Source organism: Pelodiscus sinensis, chromosome 9 (genome assembly GCF_049634645.1).
Source record: "Pelodiscus sinensis isolate JC-2024 chromosome 9, ASM4963464v1, whole genome shotgun sequence".
NCBI lineage: Eukaryota > Metazoa > Chordata > Testudines > Trionychidae > Pelodiscus > Pelodiscus sinensis.
Window position 1 is genome coordinate 35,951,396 of NC_134719.1, and position 18,830 is coordinate 35,970,225.

General features: G+C 41.2%; 2 protein-coding genes across 4 annotated transcripts in view; one reads left to right on the forward strand and one right to left on the reverse strand.

The window, feature by feature from the left end:
* SLC44A3 (solute carrier family 44 member 3) overlaps positions 1 to 18,830 on the forward strand; it is a 94,404-nt gene that overhangs the window by 69,092 nt on the left and 6,482 nt on the right. The window lies entirely within an intron of this gene.
* CNN3 (calponin 3) overlaps positions 4,020 to 18,830 on the reverse strand; it is a 41,433-nt gene continuing 26,622 nt past the window's right edge. For all 3 annotated transcript variants that reach the window (XM_075936571.1, XM_006114138.2, XM_006114137.4), the window contains exons 2-7: positions 11,841 to 11,962; positions 11,369 to 11,435; positions 9,396 to 9,533; positions 7,752 to 7,868; positions 5,706 to 5,852; positions 4,020 to 5,093 (exon numbers count right to left, since the gene is read on the reverse strand). In XM_075936571.1, the coding sequence (XP_075792686.1) occupies positions 4,746 to 5,093; positions 5,706 to 5,852; positions 7,752 to 7,868; positions 9,396 to 9,533; positions 11,369 to 11,435; positions 11,841 to 11,962 (939 nt within the window). In that variant the 3' untranslated portion in view covers positions 4,020 to 4,745. The remainder of the gene's footprint in view (positions 5,094 to 5,705; positions 5,853 to 7,751; positions 7,869 to 9,395; positions 9,534 to 11,368; positions 11,436 to 11,840; positions 11,963 to 18,830) is intronic.

The window sequence follows — 18,830 nt, forward strand, 5'->3', positions numbered from 1 at the left end:
AGAGATTATTTTCTTGACTTACTCTGAAGAACTTGAGTAACATTAAAGTTCATGGATTACTGACTAGATACCTCCTCTCACTTCGGTGTGTTGAACAGTTACACTATATTGCACTTAATTCCCGGACCAAGTTTACAGTAGTCTTTCATCCTTATTTCATCTCCATGTTCTCCCACATATATCTTTAAGGGTTTCCTATTGTTTGGGGTGAGTTTATTTTATGCATTGTCATCTTTCCATGGCTACATCTGCTAGAAGTGGAAACAGACATTAAATAGGAACAAGAACTTGTATGAAATAGGCAGAATCTATCTTCTACATCTTTCAAAGAATGCCTACTTGAACTGTAAAAGGCATTTTAGAAAACCTAAATATCAAATATTTTCAGGTGCAACTGCCAACTTTAATGCCTTCAGGCTTTTGATGTCCTACGTTAAGTTGTCTTCACTATTTTACTGCGGATGCTATTGACATGTTGCTGTAAAACGAGGTTGGCCAATTATACTTTGTGGGCTCTAAAAAGGAAAATCTGATCCCTAGAGGTGTCTTCGCCATTTCTTTGCTTTCCATTACTTAGATTACAATCTCTAGAGGTAGACTCAAACCTGTTGCTAAAGTGGGATTCAACATCCCTTCTAAAGAACTCAAAGAGATTACTTCCAAAATGCTCTCTCAAGAATTCTAACAAACATCCTCTCAATTTTTAGTCTACAGAACAAAATGGATTCATTAAGATTTAATTACAGCTGGGAGGTTATCAGTAAATGCTGAAGAGTACCTTTTCCCCCCTCAGTGAAAAGTCTATACTACTAAATGGAATTTCTATGAGTCTGGATAAGTAAGGCTTGATCTACTCTAGGCCCAGGTAGGTCATGTTAGGCTTTGTCTAGACCTTTTTCCTATTTTTTCGGAAGAGGCTTTTCTGACATTTGGCCGGTCTACATGGGGCCAAATATGGGAAAAATCTCTTTCGGAAGAGCACTTATTTCTCATAAAATGAAGAATACAGGGCTGCCAAAAGAACATGCCCACTTTTTTGGAAACTGTTCCGAAAACAGACATATTCCCTGTGTAGACACAGTCTGCAGGTACACAGCTCCAGCTATGCATAAAGCATAGTTGGCACTAGCTTACCTTTAGTTGAGCCATGGTGGAATCCACAGAGCAGGAGGCAGCTTCCTTTGCTCTTTGCAGATCGAAGCATACCAGATGCCAGTGGGGGCTGCTCTCAAGTGTTCGATTTGTAGGTCTACATTAGACCTGCTAAATCAAATGCTAAACAATCAACCTCCAGAGGGTCAATGTCTTCTAGTGTAGACATGTCCTCAGGGCCTTGACTCATTAAATCTTTGTAGAATGATAGAGGGAGGGAAGTTATATTTAAAAAAAAAAAAAAAAAAACCTACACCTTCTAAGACCAGCTTTAAGACATTGTGATGAAGGGTGCAATAACACTATTCTTACAGTAGCTTTTCTGTGGATAAAGGTCTGGTAATATTTGGTAGTTAACACGCGCACAGACTACTTAGTGAGGAACTTTAAAGTCAGAAGGGATGTTGCAGGTAAGAATCCGTATTTGACAATGTTTCATATTTGCAGCACTAATTTATCTGTACAGGTTTGTCCCAGGGAAGTTGAGTGGGAGAGTATAACCTGAATTGATTACATTCTGACATCAGGATTAATGTACTAATCAGTTTTAAAGTAGTCCAAAGTAATGTAGTCTGAAATCAAGCTAATTGTGCACAAAGCTTGGTCTTAAGGAAACAGGTAATGGGTATTTGTGACTATATATTCAACTAGTCAGTCAGAATGAAATTTATAGAAGTGTATTTTTAAGCTGTATGTGGATATTCCCTCGTTCCTACATTGTGCACTATCCACTAAATTCAGAGTCGTGATTCCTTAAACAACTAAAAATGGAAATTAATTTGCACATTACATGCTAATTAAGTAGTTCATTGGATCATAGAGAAAAACAAAACAGTAGTGCAGGATCAGACTCAAATACACAGAATTCAGTTGGACTAGGATGACCTAGTCCTAATGACCAAGTTTATTTAAAAAAAATGCAATTTCCAGGAAAGTAGTTTAAAACTGATCAATATGACATAAAAGCAGTATTATGAAGACTGTTGGTTAAGTATTTTATTGCATCTGAGTGCCCACAGTTGTTTACCTTCATAGGGATTGAACTCCTATGCAAGCCTATACAGGAGCAACTGCAGTAAAGCGCTAATTCACAGGTGTGATGGACATTTCCTTCCAAGTTTGTTTTAATTCTGTTGACTGAGGCAGATACTTCAGAATGACTTGGTAGACAAATAGTACAGCTGGCAAGGGATTTAAAAAATTTAATAGTGGTTAATCGCATGCACCTCCCCTTTGATACGCCACCACGGCATTTCAACAAGGCAGTACTGCATGGAGCCCAAGTTCAGCTAGAGTCCCCAGCTGACCCCCGGCTCCATACAGTGCTACCCCTTGGAAATGCCACGTCAGCATCTCAAAGGGACAGCATATTAGGATCTGGAGATAGCTGGGAACTCCAGCTGATCTCCGGTAGGGAAATTAAAGACTGGTCCACTAGCTGATAAGCAAATGCTTATTGGATAGTCAGTGGACTAAATGATCCCTCCTCCCCCTTGCTACCTCTATCAGACAGCTGTGTGGTACAATCCCAAAGCAGTATGTGAAAGGGGCAGCCGTGAAGCCAGCTGCCCTGGGCTCCATGACTGCCCCTTTCAAACACTAGCTCTCGCATTTCGAAGAGACAGCGGAAAAAAGCGGCGGCCATGTTTATTTAAATCCCGCGGGGGGATATTTAAATCCCCCGCGGATTTCCCTATTCTGAAGTTGGAAATTAACATGCCTCTTCCGGAGAAGGGGCCAATGTAGACGTAGCCTATGAGTTTGAGTAATCAGAAAACGTCCAATATCAAAAGCAGGAATTCAGTAACAGAAGAGGCCCTGAAATAAGGGCCTTTCACAAACCCAGGATGTCTTGCTTGATGTGAATACTTTATTCATGCTAAAGACGCCAGCTACAGTTTTAAGTGTCCCCTTCTGCTGCTAACGTTAACAGGAGGGCTCCCAGAGATGCTACTGTTAGAGAAGGCAAATAAGGTAGTTACTATAAACCAGGCCTTACTCAAGAGCCTGAAAAATCCACAGCCTTGAACATAGTTTGGTTAGGCTAACTGCTGGTGGAGACAGTGCTAGATTGAGCTGAAATGTCTATACCAACAACAGGAAAAGCCCTCCTATCAGTATAAATAAGTTTCAGATCCCCATCCAACTGCAACCTTAGATCAGATTTTTAAGCATATTATTTAAGCATATTAGTCAGTGGATCATAAGCAAGTTTCTACACTGAAATGGTACAGCAGAAACAATGTGTTGCAAAGGTAGACAAAACATGCCGGCTATTTCAAAGGTACAGAAAAAGCAGAAAACCTGTATCTTAGTCATATCCTTCTAGTCTCCGCAGTTTATTCTCATGGGGTTAAGTACAAATTCCATAGAATCAGAACACTAGAACTGGAAGGGACCTCCAGAGATAATCTAGTTCACTCCCGTGCCCTCACATCAGGACCCAGTACTGTCTAGACCATCCCATGTTTTAACCTGGAGTCTGCATCCCCCAGCTGTCTAGGGGATGAGAGAAGGTAAGCAGAACAAGTTCCAGCAAAATCTGTAATTCGATAGGTCCTCCTCCCGAACCTTGAGAGATACTAGTGATATCCTACATGTTCCACCACTGCCCCTAGAGCAGGGAGAGTATTTTCTTTTGTATGTTGTTCCCAGTTAGACTGTGCTGGGGCAGAGGAGCCCCTCCTGCTCTAGACCTTTGAAGTTAAAAATACCATTTCATAGTCTGGCCTGACATGTACACCAGAATTTTTCAGAGCTGAGGAGGTTCTAGATTACCTTTGCACAGCCAAGAATAAGATTATTTGGAAATCATTTCCGTGGCAACTAACGTTCTGAGGATGTAACAAATGAATGAGATAGTCATGTAACTTCAAGAAAATATTTATAAAAATACAATGGGATCAGTTCAATGAGAAATGTGGCAATAAATACAGTTCAAGGGGAGAAAAGCATTTCTACATGGATATATTATGGCACATACAATAAAAATAAATGCACCATCAAAACATGGGACTTTTGTGGGCTCAAGGACTTTGTACAAGCTCCCTTTTTAGTAAGACAACTATTTCTAGGAGTTTGGTCAGTTTAGATAATGGAATGAATACACAATCACAAATGCACATTTATCCTGTCTGACTTTAAACACAAGCAAACAATACTGCAGAAAAAGTACTGCAGCTTAATTTTAGCATTTAACATAAGCATGGAAGTGTTCAATATTCCATGCAAAAGATACCTAAGTACTAAACGTAAAATGAGGGGTGGATGTGGTGTGTATACCTATTTAAGTAGGAGGTTATGAAAATGCATAGATCTTTATTAAAAGAATTGGCTGTACAAGAGTACTCACAGTATTCCTTTTTACTTCATATGCAATTATTGGCTATGCTGTAGACTACAAATGTTACAGCACTAAAGGCAACTAGAAGAGGGGAAGGGCAGAGAAAGGAAAAAGGAATGTATGTATGTAAGGCAATCTTTCTTAAGGAACATTAAGCATAGTGTGTAATAAAATGGGTAACAATTCCACAAGGCTAGTTTCGTTTTTACTGAATAAAATAATGGACTAATACTGAGCTTTTGATACAGATCTAATAATCAATGCCCTGATCACTGTACTGACCATGGTAATCTCTTTGATAGTCATCCTGGAACTCGCCATGATAGTCATCTGGATATTCTGCCTGGTAATCACTATCGCTGATTTCTGATCCATTAGTTCCTGTTCCTTGGCTTCCGTTATGAATTACAGGTTCTGTTGGAGCAGCACAATATTTGGGGTCATACACTTGTCGTCCAAGCCCATACACGCTCATTCCCTTCTGGGAAGCCACTTTGTTGGTACCCATTTGTAGTGAAATAGTAGAGTTGTCCACGGGTTGCAATGTGAGCTTCTGGTCATAAATATCTCTTCTGGTGCCTGGTGCTGGCATCCCAGCCTAATAAAATAGCATTATAATGGTTTTAAATTAAGCATCATGACAAGGTTACCCTAAAAGACAGTTAATCACATTTCACTGAGTTCTGTGTACACAGCATCAACTAGTACAAGCTACAGACAAAAATGGTGACTTAAAATGCAACAATATTACACAACTAACAGTTAACCTGTTCTAAAATACCAGTAGGGAAAAAGAGATAAGCTACAGCTTATCATGCCTTGGGGGAAGGCACTGGTGATAAGTCCAGCATGCCCCCCTTTTGGATGTTGCAAAGTGGATGGTGAATATTCAACTAGGGTACTGCATAGGGAGCAGTCTTCCATTTTTGTTTTGGCTAGGAAGTATGGAAAATGAAGCTTCCCTTTAACTTTACTGACTGACACACAACCAGAGAAAGGGACTCTCTGCAGACATTGGTCTTTTGGGTTCCTCTAGTTTTCTCTCAGCAGGAAGCAGGTTGGGCTCCCACAAAAGATTCAGCTCTTGAATCATTAAAAGAAAACATTACTGGTACTGTGCCCTTTCAAGGTCTCAAGTGACTCCTTTAGCAAGATGCAGCGTCACAACAATAGCTGATTTTGAAATACTATCACATGTAACCTTTCTCACCTGACTGGCCCCTTTGTTAGTACCCATCTGTAGGCTAATTGTTGTCTGGTCAAATGGTTTATCGGTTTGCATTTTTGGATCATACAGATGCCTTCTGGTCCCATATGCAGTCATACCTGCCTGGCTGGCACACTTGTTGGTTCCCATCTTAAAAAAAAAAAAAAAAAAACACAAAAAATTTGGCGAGGAGGGCGAGAGTGGGTGTTAATTTCATTGCAATGCAGAGACCTAGTCCAAAACAGATATGCCATATTTCAGTGGGTGTGCAAAGGAGGTGTGTCTTCTCAGCAAGGGTATTGCTTAGAATGAGAAACCTTATTTCATTTTGCACATTATGGTATATTTTGGCCATTATGATCTACAGCGGAAAGGCTGATTCATTTCTCATTACAGTAGAACCTTGGAGCTATGAACACCACGTTATGAATTGACCTATCAACCACATGTCTTATCTGGAATTGTAAGTTCGTAATCAGGTAGTAGCAGAAGGGAAAAAATGCAAATACAGTACAGTATGGTGTTAAATGTAACCTATTAAAGGGAAAGTTTAATAAATTGGACAAGGTGAGGAGATGGAAGCAGCATTTTCTTTCTGCATAGTAAAGTTTCAAAGCAGTAAGTCAATGTTCAATTGTAAACTTCAAGGAATCGTGTTTTGTAACTCCAATCCTAAAGTGTTCATAACTGAAGTGTTTTAATAGTTTGGACAGAAATACTAGTCTTCATTTTTAAGCATTATCGGTTTTAAGTATTGAATTGGCTAAAAGTATAGGTTACGTGTCGTTCTCCCCCCCCCCACACATTTTAACCAATTTAAATTTTCACAGTTGCAGGAATTTGTGGGAGGAGGAAAGGGGTCAGTTTAAAGATATCTAAATAACACTCATGTTTCACCTCTTCTAATATGATGTATTGCCAGTTTGTTTTATAAATAGTAAGGTGGAACTCAAGTTCTCAAATAGCATTTTTCTTACTTTGTTCATTTATATTTTGATGAGTATCAAGACTTTTTCATCTATCAATAAATATCTAATTCTTCTAACTCTCAGAGATTATAGTAAAGAAAAATTCTTTTCATAATGTCACTTGATTTTAGAAATCCTATCTATTATTTTAGAAGGACAGAAAACAAACTGTACACCAATAGCAGGAGGAGACCTTGTTCCAGCTTTTCAAACAGCAAATTATCTATTAGAACCTCTAAATTTACAGTCCATTTGTTAATGTCCCAGTCATAGGACTTTTAAAAATAATAAATTGTTATTTTAGCTACAGGGCATCCCAGCTATAAGTTGCCCCAGTATACATCCATTCTGCACTCAAGTTGTTGACGCTTGTAAGAACTGATGCATTAAGTCCTCCTATTCCCTGATCTTAAGTTGCACACACATACACCCCTCCCCCCCCCCACCAAAAAACCAATTTGCACAAATGGAAGTCCCACTTTAAGTTCTTTTTTTGGAAAGTATCTTGGACTTATAGCAAGGATAGCTTGTATTTAAATCTGAAATGTTTAATTATTGGATCTCAGCCAAAAAAGATTGGTGGTGTGGTACTGCTACCTTTCCTTCTGCCTTGCTGCTGATTGCCTTGAGAGATGGGCTCCAGGTCATCAGCCACCATTCTCCAGCTCTGGAGGCAGCAAAGTGACTGCCAATAGCAGTGCAGAAGTAAGGGTGGCATAGTATGGTATTGCCACTCTTCTGTGCTGCTGCGCGTGGATTGTTGCCTTTAGAGCTGGACATCTAACCAGCAGCTGCTGCTCTCCAGTAATCCAGCTCTTAAGGCCACAAAAAAGGGTATAATATAATGATCCCCCTAAATAACTTGGCTTCCCTCTCCTGCAATTCACTTTTGGACCAGGACCCGCAGAGAAATGTCAGACTCCACAGTGAAATATCTATAGTATAGGGTAAAAGCACACACAAGACCAGATTTCATGATCTGTAATTCATTTTTCATGACCATGAATTAGATTAGGCCCTATTATCTTTGATGGTTTATCAGTTTGGTTTATCACACACAAAACTTTAATCTAATTCTTACCTGAAGGCCAATTACACTTTGACCAGCTTTTAGTTTCCCTGCATCAAAACTTCTTGCTTGCTTTTCTGCATATTTTACACCAATATCAATTGTGGTATGGAATCCTTTGGTTTTTGCCTAAGTAGAAACAAGTAATTTAAAAAGGGAAAACACACTTTTTAAATAATCCTTTTTGCTGTTAGAATTCATGAAAGAATTACATCCCATACACAGACAGCAAGCTAAGCTTTTCAGAAGTGACTTTTGGGTCCCAAATTTACGGTGCCTTAGTGGACCTGATTTTCAGACAGTGCTGCAAATCTGTGTTCTGAAAATCAGTCCCTATAGAGTGCAATATGGGAACTCAAAACCACCACCCAAAATCATTAGTCACTTCTTAAATATTTGTTAGCAAGTTTTAGATATGCTTGAAAAGTGAGAATTACTTGACTAAGTCTTACATTTAGTACAGTAAAACTCCAGTGGTTCAGCATCCAATGGCCCGGCACTCCTGATGGTCCAGCACCATCTGGAACCCAGCTCCAGGCAGCCAGACAATTGGGAGTGCCTCTGCCCCCGGCTTCCCCGATTCAGCTGCTGCTGAAACTGACCAGCAGCTGACTCCAGGAAGCCCGGGGCAGAGCACCCCAGCTGCTCTGCCCCAGGCTTCCCAGAGTCACCCGCTGGTCAGTTTTAGCAGCGGCTGATTTGGGGAAGTCTGAGGCAGAGCAGCTGGGGTGCTGCCAGGTTGGTCCTGCAGCGCCAAGGGGCGTATCCTCCCCCAGACCTCTCATAGCCCCCCTTCCGATAGTCCGTCATATCTGATAATCCGGCACCCCCTAGGTCCTAAAGGTGCTGGATTATCGGAAGCTTACTGTACATACATCTTTTACTTGCTGTTAGAAACACTTTAATATTCAACTACAGGCATACTGTACAGTTAAGTTTTCTTTGGCAGGATTTTTTTCTGCCAATTTTGTAGATGACCACACTAGTAATTAGCTTGTATGGCCTTCTGAAAATTCAGGAGTAATGTGATTCATTAGTTGTATGCACCTGAGACAGCTGGGGGCAGAGGGGTATAAAGATATTAAGGATTTTCAGTTCAACATCAATATTTTCAGGCTTTACCTCCTCTAGTGAATGGAGTTTATGGCTATGTGTGTTCAGAGTACAAGGCCTTCACACACCTAAGAGATAGGACATTCTCAGCCAGAGAAAATGTAGCCCTGTCCCGAGAGCTAACCCTCTATTAGCCCCTGTTCCTTGCAAGCACATCTTTTATTTTTATATAAACACACTCACACCCCGCTACCATTAGCAAAATTGCTCTGTGGCTGCTCAATAGCAGCTATGGAAGAGATTTAGTACGAGTTAATAGGATGTCATTAACTCCTTTCCTGGCTGTAACATGCAAGCAGGGGACTATGCAATTAAAGACACAGTTTCATAACCCCAATCCTCTCCAACTCACAATCCTCATACCCACTACTGTGAAGAGGGAGACACTAAGGCAGAGCCGTGGCAGAGAGAGGAGCACAGTAAAAATCAATCTTTTCCTGCTAAGTTTTCCATGCTTATGAGTGGAAGAGATGATCCTGGTCAATGCATGGATTTCTGCCAGTTCAATGTGGTATAGTATATTTGATGGAAACAAATACTTACCAGACCTGCTAGTGCTACCAGGGAAGTCTGAACTTGGGTCATGTTCCCATTCTCATAAAGATCATTCGCTTCAAAAATATCATGTGGCTTCATACCATAGACTTGGATGGCTTTGATAAAATTCCCAATGTTCTCCAACTGAAAAACAACACACACAGTTTCATTTTTTAAAAGGTAGCTTCAAAATTTACAGTAGGAACTTTGACAAATTCCCTGCCTTGAAGAGTTTAGACAAGACAACCTCGGGATGGGACACAACATAGAGCAAAGTAAATGAGCGGTAAAGCTTAACAGAACACATTAGATCTGCATTTGGATTTTTTGTTTTATACATAGACCCGCTAATGCCTGATCAGATTCATATTCTCTCCTCAGAGATATTCTAGTTTAAATCAATGGTTCTCAACCATAGGTATGTATACCTGGGATGTATGCAGAGGTCTTCTAGGGGTATAGGTTTACAACAGGCTATATAGCAAAATCAGTACAAACTAAAATTTCATACAATAGCTTGTTTGTACTGCTCTATCCTATACATTGAAATGCAAGTACAATGTTTACGTTCATTTGATTTTATATAATAAAAAATGAGAAAGTAAGCAATTTTCAGTAATTAATGGAACTTGTAGTTGTATGTCTGATTTTATAAGCAAGGTGAAACTTGGGGATATGCAAGAAAAATTGGACTGCTGAAAGGGGTAATTCAAATGGTTGAAAGCAAATAGTTTAAACTAATATCACCCCCCACAAACACAATCTGTGCCAATAGTTTAGTTCTACTGAATTATGTTAAATACTTCAAAAAAGTCAGAACTACAATTTGTAGAAATTCTGAAATAAAGAGTATTTCAGAAATTACTTAATGTCCAGCTTAACATAAACTGTCCATTAAGCTCCCGTCACATGTGAAATACATGTTTACACTATGCACTTTACTGCTGACTCACTGGGACAGTCAGCCCAACTTCAGGTATTATTTTTTAGACACATCTGAAGAAGTGGTTTATGCCCACAAAAGCTCATGATACATGTTGTGATAGTCTTTAAGGTGCTACTGGACTATTTGTTGTTTTAAGTTTTTCTAGTAACAGACTAACTCGGCTACCCCTCTGTATTATTTATTAGTAGTTTTTGGATACTGCTGATAGGTCCCAAGGATAACATCCCTCTAATCTTTTTCCATCCACGTGTGGAATTATATTTTTATGTGCACCATCAATAGAAATACATGGTGCCAGCTGTGGGTGCTTGGCTAATCAGGCAGGCAGCATTTGAATCTCTCCTGGGTAGCCACCCAAGCACTCAGCTTACCAGGAACACTGGTCATGATGCCACTGTTTTGGGGTCCCTAGGGCTGCCTCAGACTTGCTAAGCCCTAACACTCAGGGGGCAAAGCCAAAGCCCAAGGATTTCAGCCCTAGATAACAGGACTCAAGTTATAAGCCCCCTGCCTGGAGCTGAAGCTCTTGTGCTTGCATTTTGTCCAGGGTGTGTAGCTTTGGCTCCCATTCCTCCCAAGGGCAGTGAGGGAATGAGAAGGCTTAGGCTTCAGCCCTCCCTCCTGGGGTTGTGTAGTAATTGTTGTCAGAAGGGACCACAGTGCAATCAAGTTTGAGAACTCTTGGCAAACACTGCAGTAGCTAGCAGCTTTGGCTGGGTGAAAATTTCCAGTTAAAGTTTAACTAAAAACAGCCTTTTAAAAGCCTTTTTTCCTTTTAAGGAACAAGTAGTCTTGCTGTATGTCCCCATTTGTCTGCTACTTGAAATTTCTGCTAGTAATTAGAGCTGCTATTAAACATTTCTACTGATGTACCATTTTAGAGGACAACCCAGTTGGGACTCCATTTCTCTATTTGCTTAAGTATCCATAAACAAATAGCTAATTAACCACTGGAAATATTTCAGTAGAGGCAGTTCTATCCCATTTACATCAGTTCTGCAAACATACAAGGTGGGCTTTTTTTTTTTTTTACCTGATGCCAATTTAGTTCTGATTGATTGATTTTCTTCACTGATCCTGGCTGCAGTTTATTTATGAGTCTGGGGAAAAATGAATGAAATGTGTAAACCGTGAATCTCATTTTCATAGTATTTGTACAGGCATTACCTAAAAATCTTCATTGTTCATGCTACCATTGCTGTAGTGAGTTGATGCAAACCAGTTTAAATTATTTTGTTTCATGCAAAGGCCCCTCTTACACTTAAGGATTTCTGACAAATCTCTTAATTCAAATACAAATTCAAAATGTGCTAGTTTAATACCATAGTGTCATATCTCTGATAGGATTCTTGGTCTTTCTTCCCCGGAGGCTCATGAAAAAGACAACATGGAAGCAGTGTCTTCCTTGGTAGCAAATGTATTCTGATTATAACTGATATATTCAAAATGCTCTCCAGAATCTGGAAAAAAACAAAACTACCTAACAAAGAAAATGTGCTTCTTACTCGCATAGGATTATGCCATCCTTTAAGCCCAACTGAAAGTTTGCACCAACACTCATGCCTGTAACCTCTTCTATCCAGTTGCGTAGATCTTCTTCTGCCTGTGGATCATATTTCAGTGCAATCTGTAACAGAAAATTGTTAAAGAGATATGTCATTGTACTGCCTTCCCAAAAGTTTTAGTCCAAATGTAAAGTTAATTTGCATCATAGAATATTCTATAACATCTCAGTCATACCAGTGCTGTGTTCATTTCCTTAATGAATTGGCAACCTATGAATGTGCTCTTAGGACAACAAGCTTTCTGCACCTCTGTCCATTACGTAAAGCTTTTTATAGCTAACAAAGCAAGAAGAAAGTTGTGTCCTTTCCTGCTTCTTTAGGATTCGTGAAGACTAGAGTTACCTCCTCCTTCCCCATACCATCAAGCAAGAGAACTTTTTGTCTTATCTTAAAAATCAGTAATATCAAAAGCCTGCCTTGCTTGAGGACTGTCTGGACACCTAAGAAGGTAGGAATTGTGTGACCTCGTAATTCAACTAACAGGTCAGCATGCTGACTCATTCTTCAGAGGGAGGAAGTTAAGGACATCTTAAAAACAAGGTTTTTAAATGGTCTGATTAAATATCCTCCTTACCCTTCAAATCCTCGGATTTCACTCTTATGTATGAGGTCATTATTTTATTTGTTACCTACTAACCAGAGTCCCTCAGTATAGGCAGAACCTGAATTTGCTATTGAAAACCCTAAAGCAGCAAAAGCTTAAACAACGAATAGCACCTACAAGACTAACAAAACATGTAGATGGTATCCTGAGCTTTCGTGGGCAAAACCAGCAGTTATTTAGGGTATTTTCCTCCCAAAATTTATAACCAACAATAGCTATACCAGTTTTGTAATTATAGATCAGGCTGTGTAATCATTCATATGAAAAACATAAGATTGAGTTACCATGACAAGTCTAGAAAATAAACCCTCGGTATTTTTGTCTAATGGAAAGACAAGTGAGCTAAAATATACAACTCAAACACTATTTAACACAGAAGACATGCCTAACTAAGGATGTTAAGTAATAGTCTGACTAGTCGAGTAGTTGATGAAATTTCCATTGACTACTCCATAGGCACTTGCACATTCCTCCTTTGAAATGTGGAAGAGTCTCCGTGCATTTCAAAGGAGGAATGCAAAACTCTGCGTGCAGACTTCCCACTGGCCCCGCATGGGTGCCAGCTTTGAATGTACAAGAGTACCCACCAGGGGCTCTTGTGCATTTCAAATCCGCAGCACAGCATGGAGCCCAGGGTCAACGGGGGACTTCCCAGCTGACCATGGGTTCTGTGTGGCATTTCCCCAGCTGATTCCAGGCTCTATGCAGCAGCACCGCACAGCTGACGCTTGGCTCAGCTGTGCAGGGCTGCCCCAGCATTTCAAAGCGGCAGCGCCACACAGCTGATCCTGGGCTCAGCTATGTGGCGCTGCCACTTTGAAGTACTCCCTCTTCCCCTCCTTTGCTGCCTCTATCTGATAAAGGGAGGGAGAAAATAGACTAGTCAACTAACTATCCGATAAGCATTTGCTTATCAGCTAGTCGACTAGTCCTTAACATCCCTATGCCTAACAAGTAACATACATTTATACTTGTCACATTTACTCCTATGTGTCATCACAAAAAAACCTTGTGGTAAGAGAGACCATTGAGAAGGCATGTTATTGAGCAGATTGATACACTACCAGGATTAGAAATGAATAATTGTATTTCTTTTTAGCTTTAGCAATCCACAAAGATGAACAGCCTCAAACCAAAAAACAAAGTAACATTCTGATTATGATTTTGCTGTTCAAGAGGAATGGAAACCTCTTGGCTTTGCTTCAGGAATCTGTCTGAAGTATTTTTAAATTTTATTGCAGTAGTGCCTGGAAGCCCCAGTCATCATTCTAGGGAGAATTCTGTGTCACTGTGTGCATGCAGAATTCACATCCCCCACAAATTTCTCTGTTTCCCTGCAGAAAAATTACTTCTAAGTGGAAAGTCACAAAATCAGTCACACATTCCTCCCCACCAGCACAAACATGTTGTTTGGGTGCCTGGAGCTGTTGGAGACATAAATCACTGCAAGGGTAGAGAGGAGGTTGGGGATGCCCCAGCTGGTGGCTCCTACCTTATACCAGGTTTAGCTGCTAGTCCAATTTGGATGGAGAAGACAGCACTTCCTTTTTATCTGAAAGAGCGGCCAGGCCCAAGGTCAGGTCAGAGCCAGCCCAGAAACTAGCCCTACTCCCCCACCCCCAATAACTCAAATCCTCCCCATCAAATCTCACTCCTACACCCAGGATCAGATCCCTCATTGCAGCCAGACCTTCCACCAAGCTGCTCACATCCAGATTGTTCTATGAGAGGCACTCTTACGCCACACCTAAATCACCTTACATTAAATTCCTCCACATTTGGATCCTGCTAAGCTGACTGCCTGCTCCAAACCTGGATCAGGTATCAGGGTTGGGCATGCGTGAGAGTTTGTTCCTCTGGCCCTGCCCCTCTGCACCAAGATAGCAAGCAAAAGTGTTTTTCTGGGGCAGGCTCAGCCCTTATGCTGCATCAGCCTTGGGTGCAGCCACATCATCAAATCTGTATCCCAGGAAGAGGAAGGAAGCAAGGTGATCTACTATCTCTATACAGCCAGTAATCTGTGCTTCCCACCTGCCGTTCTGGAGCCTTCACATTTATTGACACAAAATATGCAGACTTGTAAAATATTGTGCACCAATTTTTTTTTGGGGGGGTGGTGCAGGAGTTTTGGGGGGTGGGACAGAACTCTCTTAGGAATAAGTCATGGATTAGGACTGTAGTCTTCACCTTCCTCATCTAGATTTGGTACAGACTCAGATTTTACTAATCTCATTTTCAGCACAAAAGGAAACTTCCACCAGTACAGGTAGGACCTCCTGGTACAGCAACATCCATGATAAGGGTGGATGCTGGACCAGAGAACCCTGGAAACTGGAAGTGTTGCCCGGGGCTGAGAGAGCATGGAGGCTTGCAACAGGGGGCCAGAATTGACCTCCCCAGTCTGGTCCTCAAGGAAGGAGTTTGCCAGTCAGGAGGGAGGCCAAGGAGATCCAACCTGTATATTGAACAATCCTGCAGAATAAGTGCTATTCTGAGAAAAAAATTTGTGCTCTTACCCTTCAGTGGCAGAGAACATAGACCAAGAGGAGAGAAACTGACTGAGGTGATATTTTTCAACAGGGGAGCACCAAGTCTGTGACTGTTAGTTTAACATACTGGATATTAGATAGAAGAAAGTAGGAAGATGATTACAGATTATAAGGTTATCCCAAGCAAAAAGGATCACGCTTCAGCAGCAACCATTGTACCACCAATGGTTTGAATTAGCATATGGACCCAGGTTGAGTTACTCTCCAGTGAGTCATGCATCAGCTGACCCACAAATTTAGGAGACTGATGCAAAATTTGAACCAAGAGGCAGTACACACATTATAATAGCTAAAGAGGCTAAAGAGGCTAAAGAGGCGTAGTGTTTCATAACGTGAGGGTGATTAACAGCAAATGGAGAAATAAGTAGAGAAATGCAAGTGCCCACTAAGTGCAGGGGAAGTCTGCAGTAACATGAGCAGAATGATCTGACACATTTATAACCAGACTACTAAGAGCTAACTACAACATTGGCATGAGGCCACATCTCTCTGGATCAGCTGCACAGGCAATCAAAGAGAGAAGCCATTGAAATGAGAGGTTTAATGGCACTGAAAGGAGTGGCATTGCTAGACCACATGCATCAAGAGTAAGACCAAAGTTTGCAGTGTCAGAAAAACTGCAAGAAAACAGTGTGAGATGGTTTGGAAGAAGCAACTGAGACTAGAGTTTGCATGTGGAGACAAGAGTCAAGAAAATGGTGAGTAGACTGTTTAAGGGAGGATGAAGTGAACTAGACTGGCAAGCCTAGAAAAGATTAGGCCAGTAATCCAACCCAGCCAGTTTGGAAATGAAGGGAAGCAGAAAGGAATAGTGTAGGGGACTAAAAGAAGCCAACTAGTCTGACATCCTGCTGTTCTTGACATAGCTTTTGGGAACACTGCCAGTAGTGATCACATGCAAAACAATACACCTTTCCGCTCCAGTATGCCGAAAGTGGATTCAAACACTTATTCCTCCCTTTCACCTCATTCTCCTTCTGCCCCCCCCCCCCCAACCAACCCTGTAAATTGCATGCTTAAGATTGCTCTTGGCACTTAAAAGGCTCATAAACTGTTAAAATATAGTTAAAAAAAATGCTCAGGTGTCACTGTGAAACAAGATTCTGTATATTTTCATTATCTGTTTATGGATAACATGGCCCCCACCATGCTTTCTTGTTCACTGTATTCATACATCTGTACTTAAGGTCAGTCTAAGAATTAGCAAAATCATTCTCTGGAATTTAACCCAGGCACAACTGACTCCTTTTCCATTAAGCTGACCCTCTCCCATCCTGCTCCAAGTTTCATGCTCCTTTCAGACCTAGTGATCAGTTTACACCAGTTTACTATTTTTTCTACCTTTCAGCGCAATGACCAGCTTTGTTGACAAGTCTCCTTCAGGTCTGCTTGGTATATATTGTAGGACCTCTAAGAATCAAACATCATGTGAAACCAGACATAGTCAATCAGGCAGCAGCAGAGACCAATTTCCCTTCCCCTCAAACAGTATTGGGCCTTACTGACTCTTCAAGGCAGGCCCCTCTGGACTGCCTGTGCCCATTCCCATACATGGAGCACCCACTTACAGCTAGGAATGAAAGATGCTGAGATTTGCAGGAAAAACTCTGAGCTCTTGCTGCCAGCCCGAGGCAGTCAGAACAGCAGTGGGTTCTGTGTTGCTTTCCTGTAAACTGTGTATGCTGTTTTGACACGCACAAAGAGCTTGGCAGAGAAGGGCGCGCGCGCGCAAACGCGCGCACACACACACACACACACACACACCCCCCTCAGAGAGGGGGAAACTTTTCAGTTCCCTATCCCAGTTGGGAGGGGAACAAGCTTGTCCAGGGCCAGGAAAAGCTGCCTGTGAGGAAGCTAACTACCTCTGGAACCTGGCCAAGAATGTGAAATGCTGGAGCTGCATTTTGTTCAGTAGTATGGACAGTCTCCATTACCAAAGTGTCCATAACTGAAGCTCTACTGTAGATCCAACATTTTAACGTATTGTGTACTGTCAGATTGTAGACAGGTATTTTAGAAAGGTGCAAACATTAAATATTGAGTCTGGAGACTTATCCTCCAAAATACAATGCAGTCTAAAACATTCATCCCAATAGGGCAGGGGTCAGCAACCTTTTCAAACCAAACATAAGACTGCCTATTTGCATGACTGAAAATATACAACATATTATTGATAATTGACATGATTACAATGTTTCATTTATGCTATTATTACTCTCAGACTTTATTTAATGGGACTTCTGCTGCTGCATCTTTTCACACATTTCTTTGAAATTACATCATAACTGGTCAAATCCAACTTCATTCATGCAATCAGGCTGTCTTCTGTCAATCTTATGGCAGGAGGCTAGTGATGTGGAAGTGCAGGAGTTTGGATTGGAGTGTACAAGGGGCTCAAGGCAGAGGATTCAGATGTATGATGGACTCAGGGTTGGTGAGCATGGGCATGTGTGTGCAGAAGTGATATGACTCGGAGGCCAGATGGAGCCTGGGCCCCAACTGGGGGCTTGTTGGCCAGGCTTCATTTTTAAATAAAGTAAAATATGTCCAACACAAAAGGTTTCATTGTTTTGACCTTTTTGGAGTCTTGGACCACGGACCCACAGAAAAAAAGTCAGGCCCACACAAGTGATAAGGGCAAGAAAAAAAAACCCACACTACACCCCAAACCAAAAAGCGACAACAAAAACCCCACAACCACAAAATCCCAATTCTCCCAAAACCCCCAACCCTCACTGACATAATTCTCCCCCCACCCCCCCAAAAAACCCACCTCCCTCTCCTGGTGCTCCAGCCCCACCGGGGGGGCAGGGAGGAAGGAGAGGGAAGACTGAGGTTCAAGGCCTTTGGCCAGATTTACTGTTCTGGGGTTCCAGAGTTACAGTATTGGTCCTTAAATACTGGTAATAAATTGTTTCCAGGATCCTTTTCAGATAATTGACCTTTTTATAGCAAGGTCATAATTAGATGTTAACATCATGAAAATAAGTATGTAGGTCAACAACATGTTCTTCCCTTGAACATCTGCATTTACAGTCCTAAATTGAATGTGCTATTTTTTTAAATACTTACAAATACTTTCTACGTTAGATACACATATGGAATTTTGCAGTTTTTCATTGTTGCATATTAACACTTTCATTTTCGTAACACTGGGTATGAAAGACACAAATAGGCAGCAGATCCAGAATGAAATCACTGTCCACCTGTTTTATATCTGAAATGCTAATTATTTTTTAAAAGATGAAAAGTTTGTCTTTTCCTTCTACAAGTCACTTTCCATAGAAACTTTCCTACCAGTCCACAAGTAATTCCTGGGGAAATTCTGTACCACTGCATGCTCGCGTAATTAGTAGGCTGCACATATTTTCAGTTTTTACACAGAAAACACACAAAAACAAAACCTTCCTCTAGAAAGCTGTTGCAGTTCTGCCTTTTCTCCCGCCAGGGGACACTGTGATGATAGAACAGAGCATTATTAGAGCCCTGTCCAGGTGCAAAATTGTTATTCAAATCCACAAAAATGATGCACGGATATCGACATTCACGGATGCGAATATAAAGCGGGTATCCACAAATTTGTCGCCACATCTAAATCCGCAAAAACGAGCTGCAGATATGCAGGGCTCTAACATTAGCTCCCGACCAGCTAAACAAGGCAAAGAGCCTGCCTTCTTCACAGTGTCATCTGGCCAGGTCAGGAGACGGGGGTTATAGGGAGACAGACAGCAAGGGCTACTGGGGGTTCAGCCAGGAACAGTAGATAAATGGGAG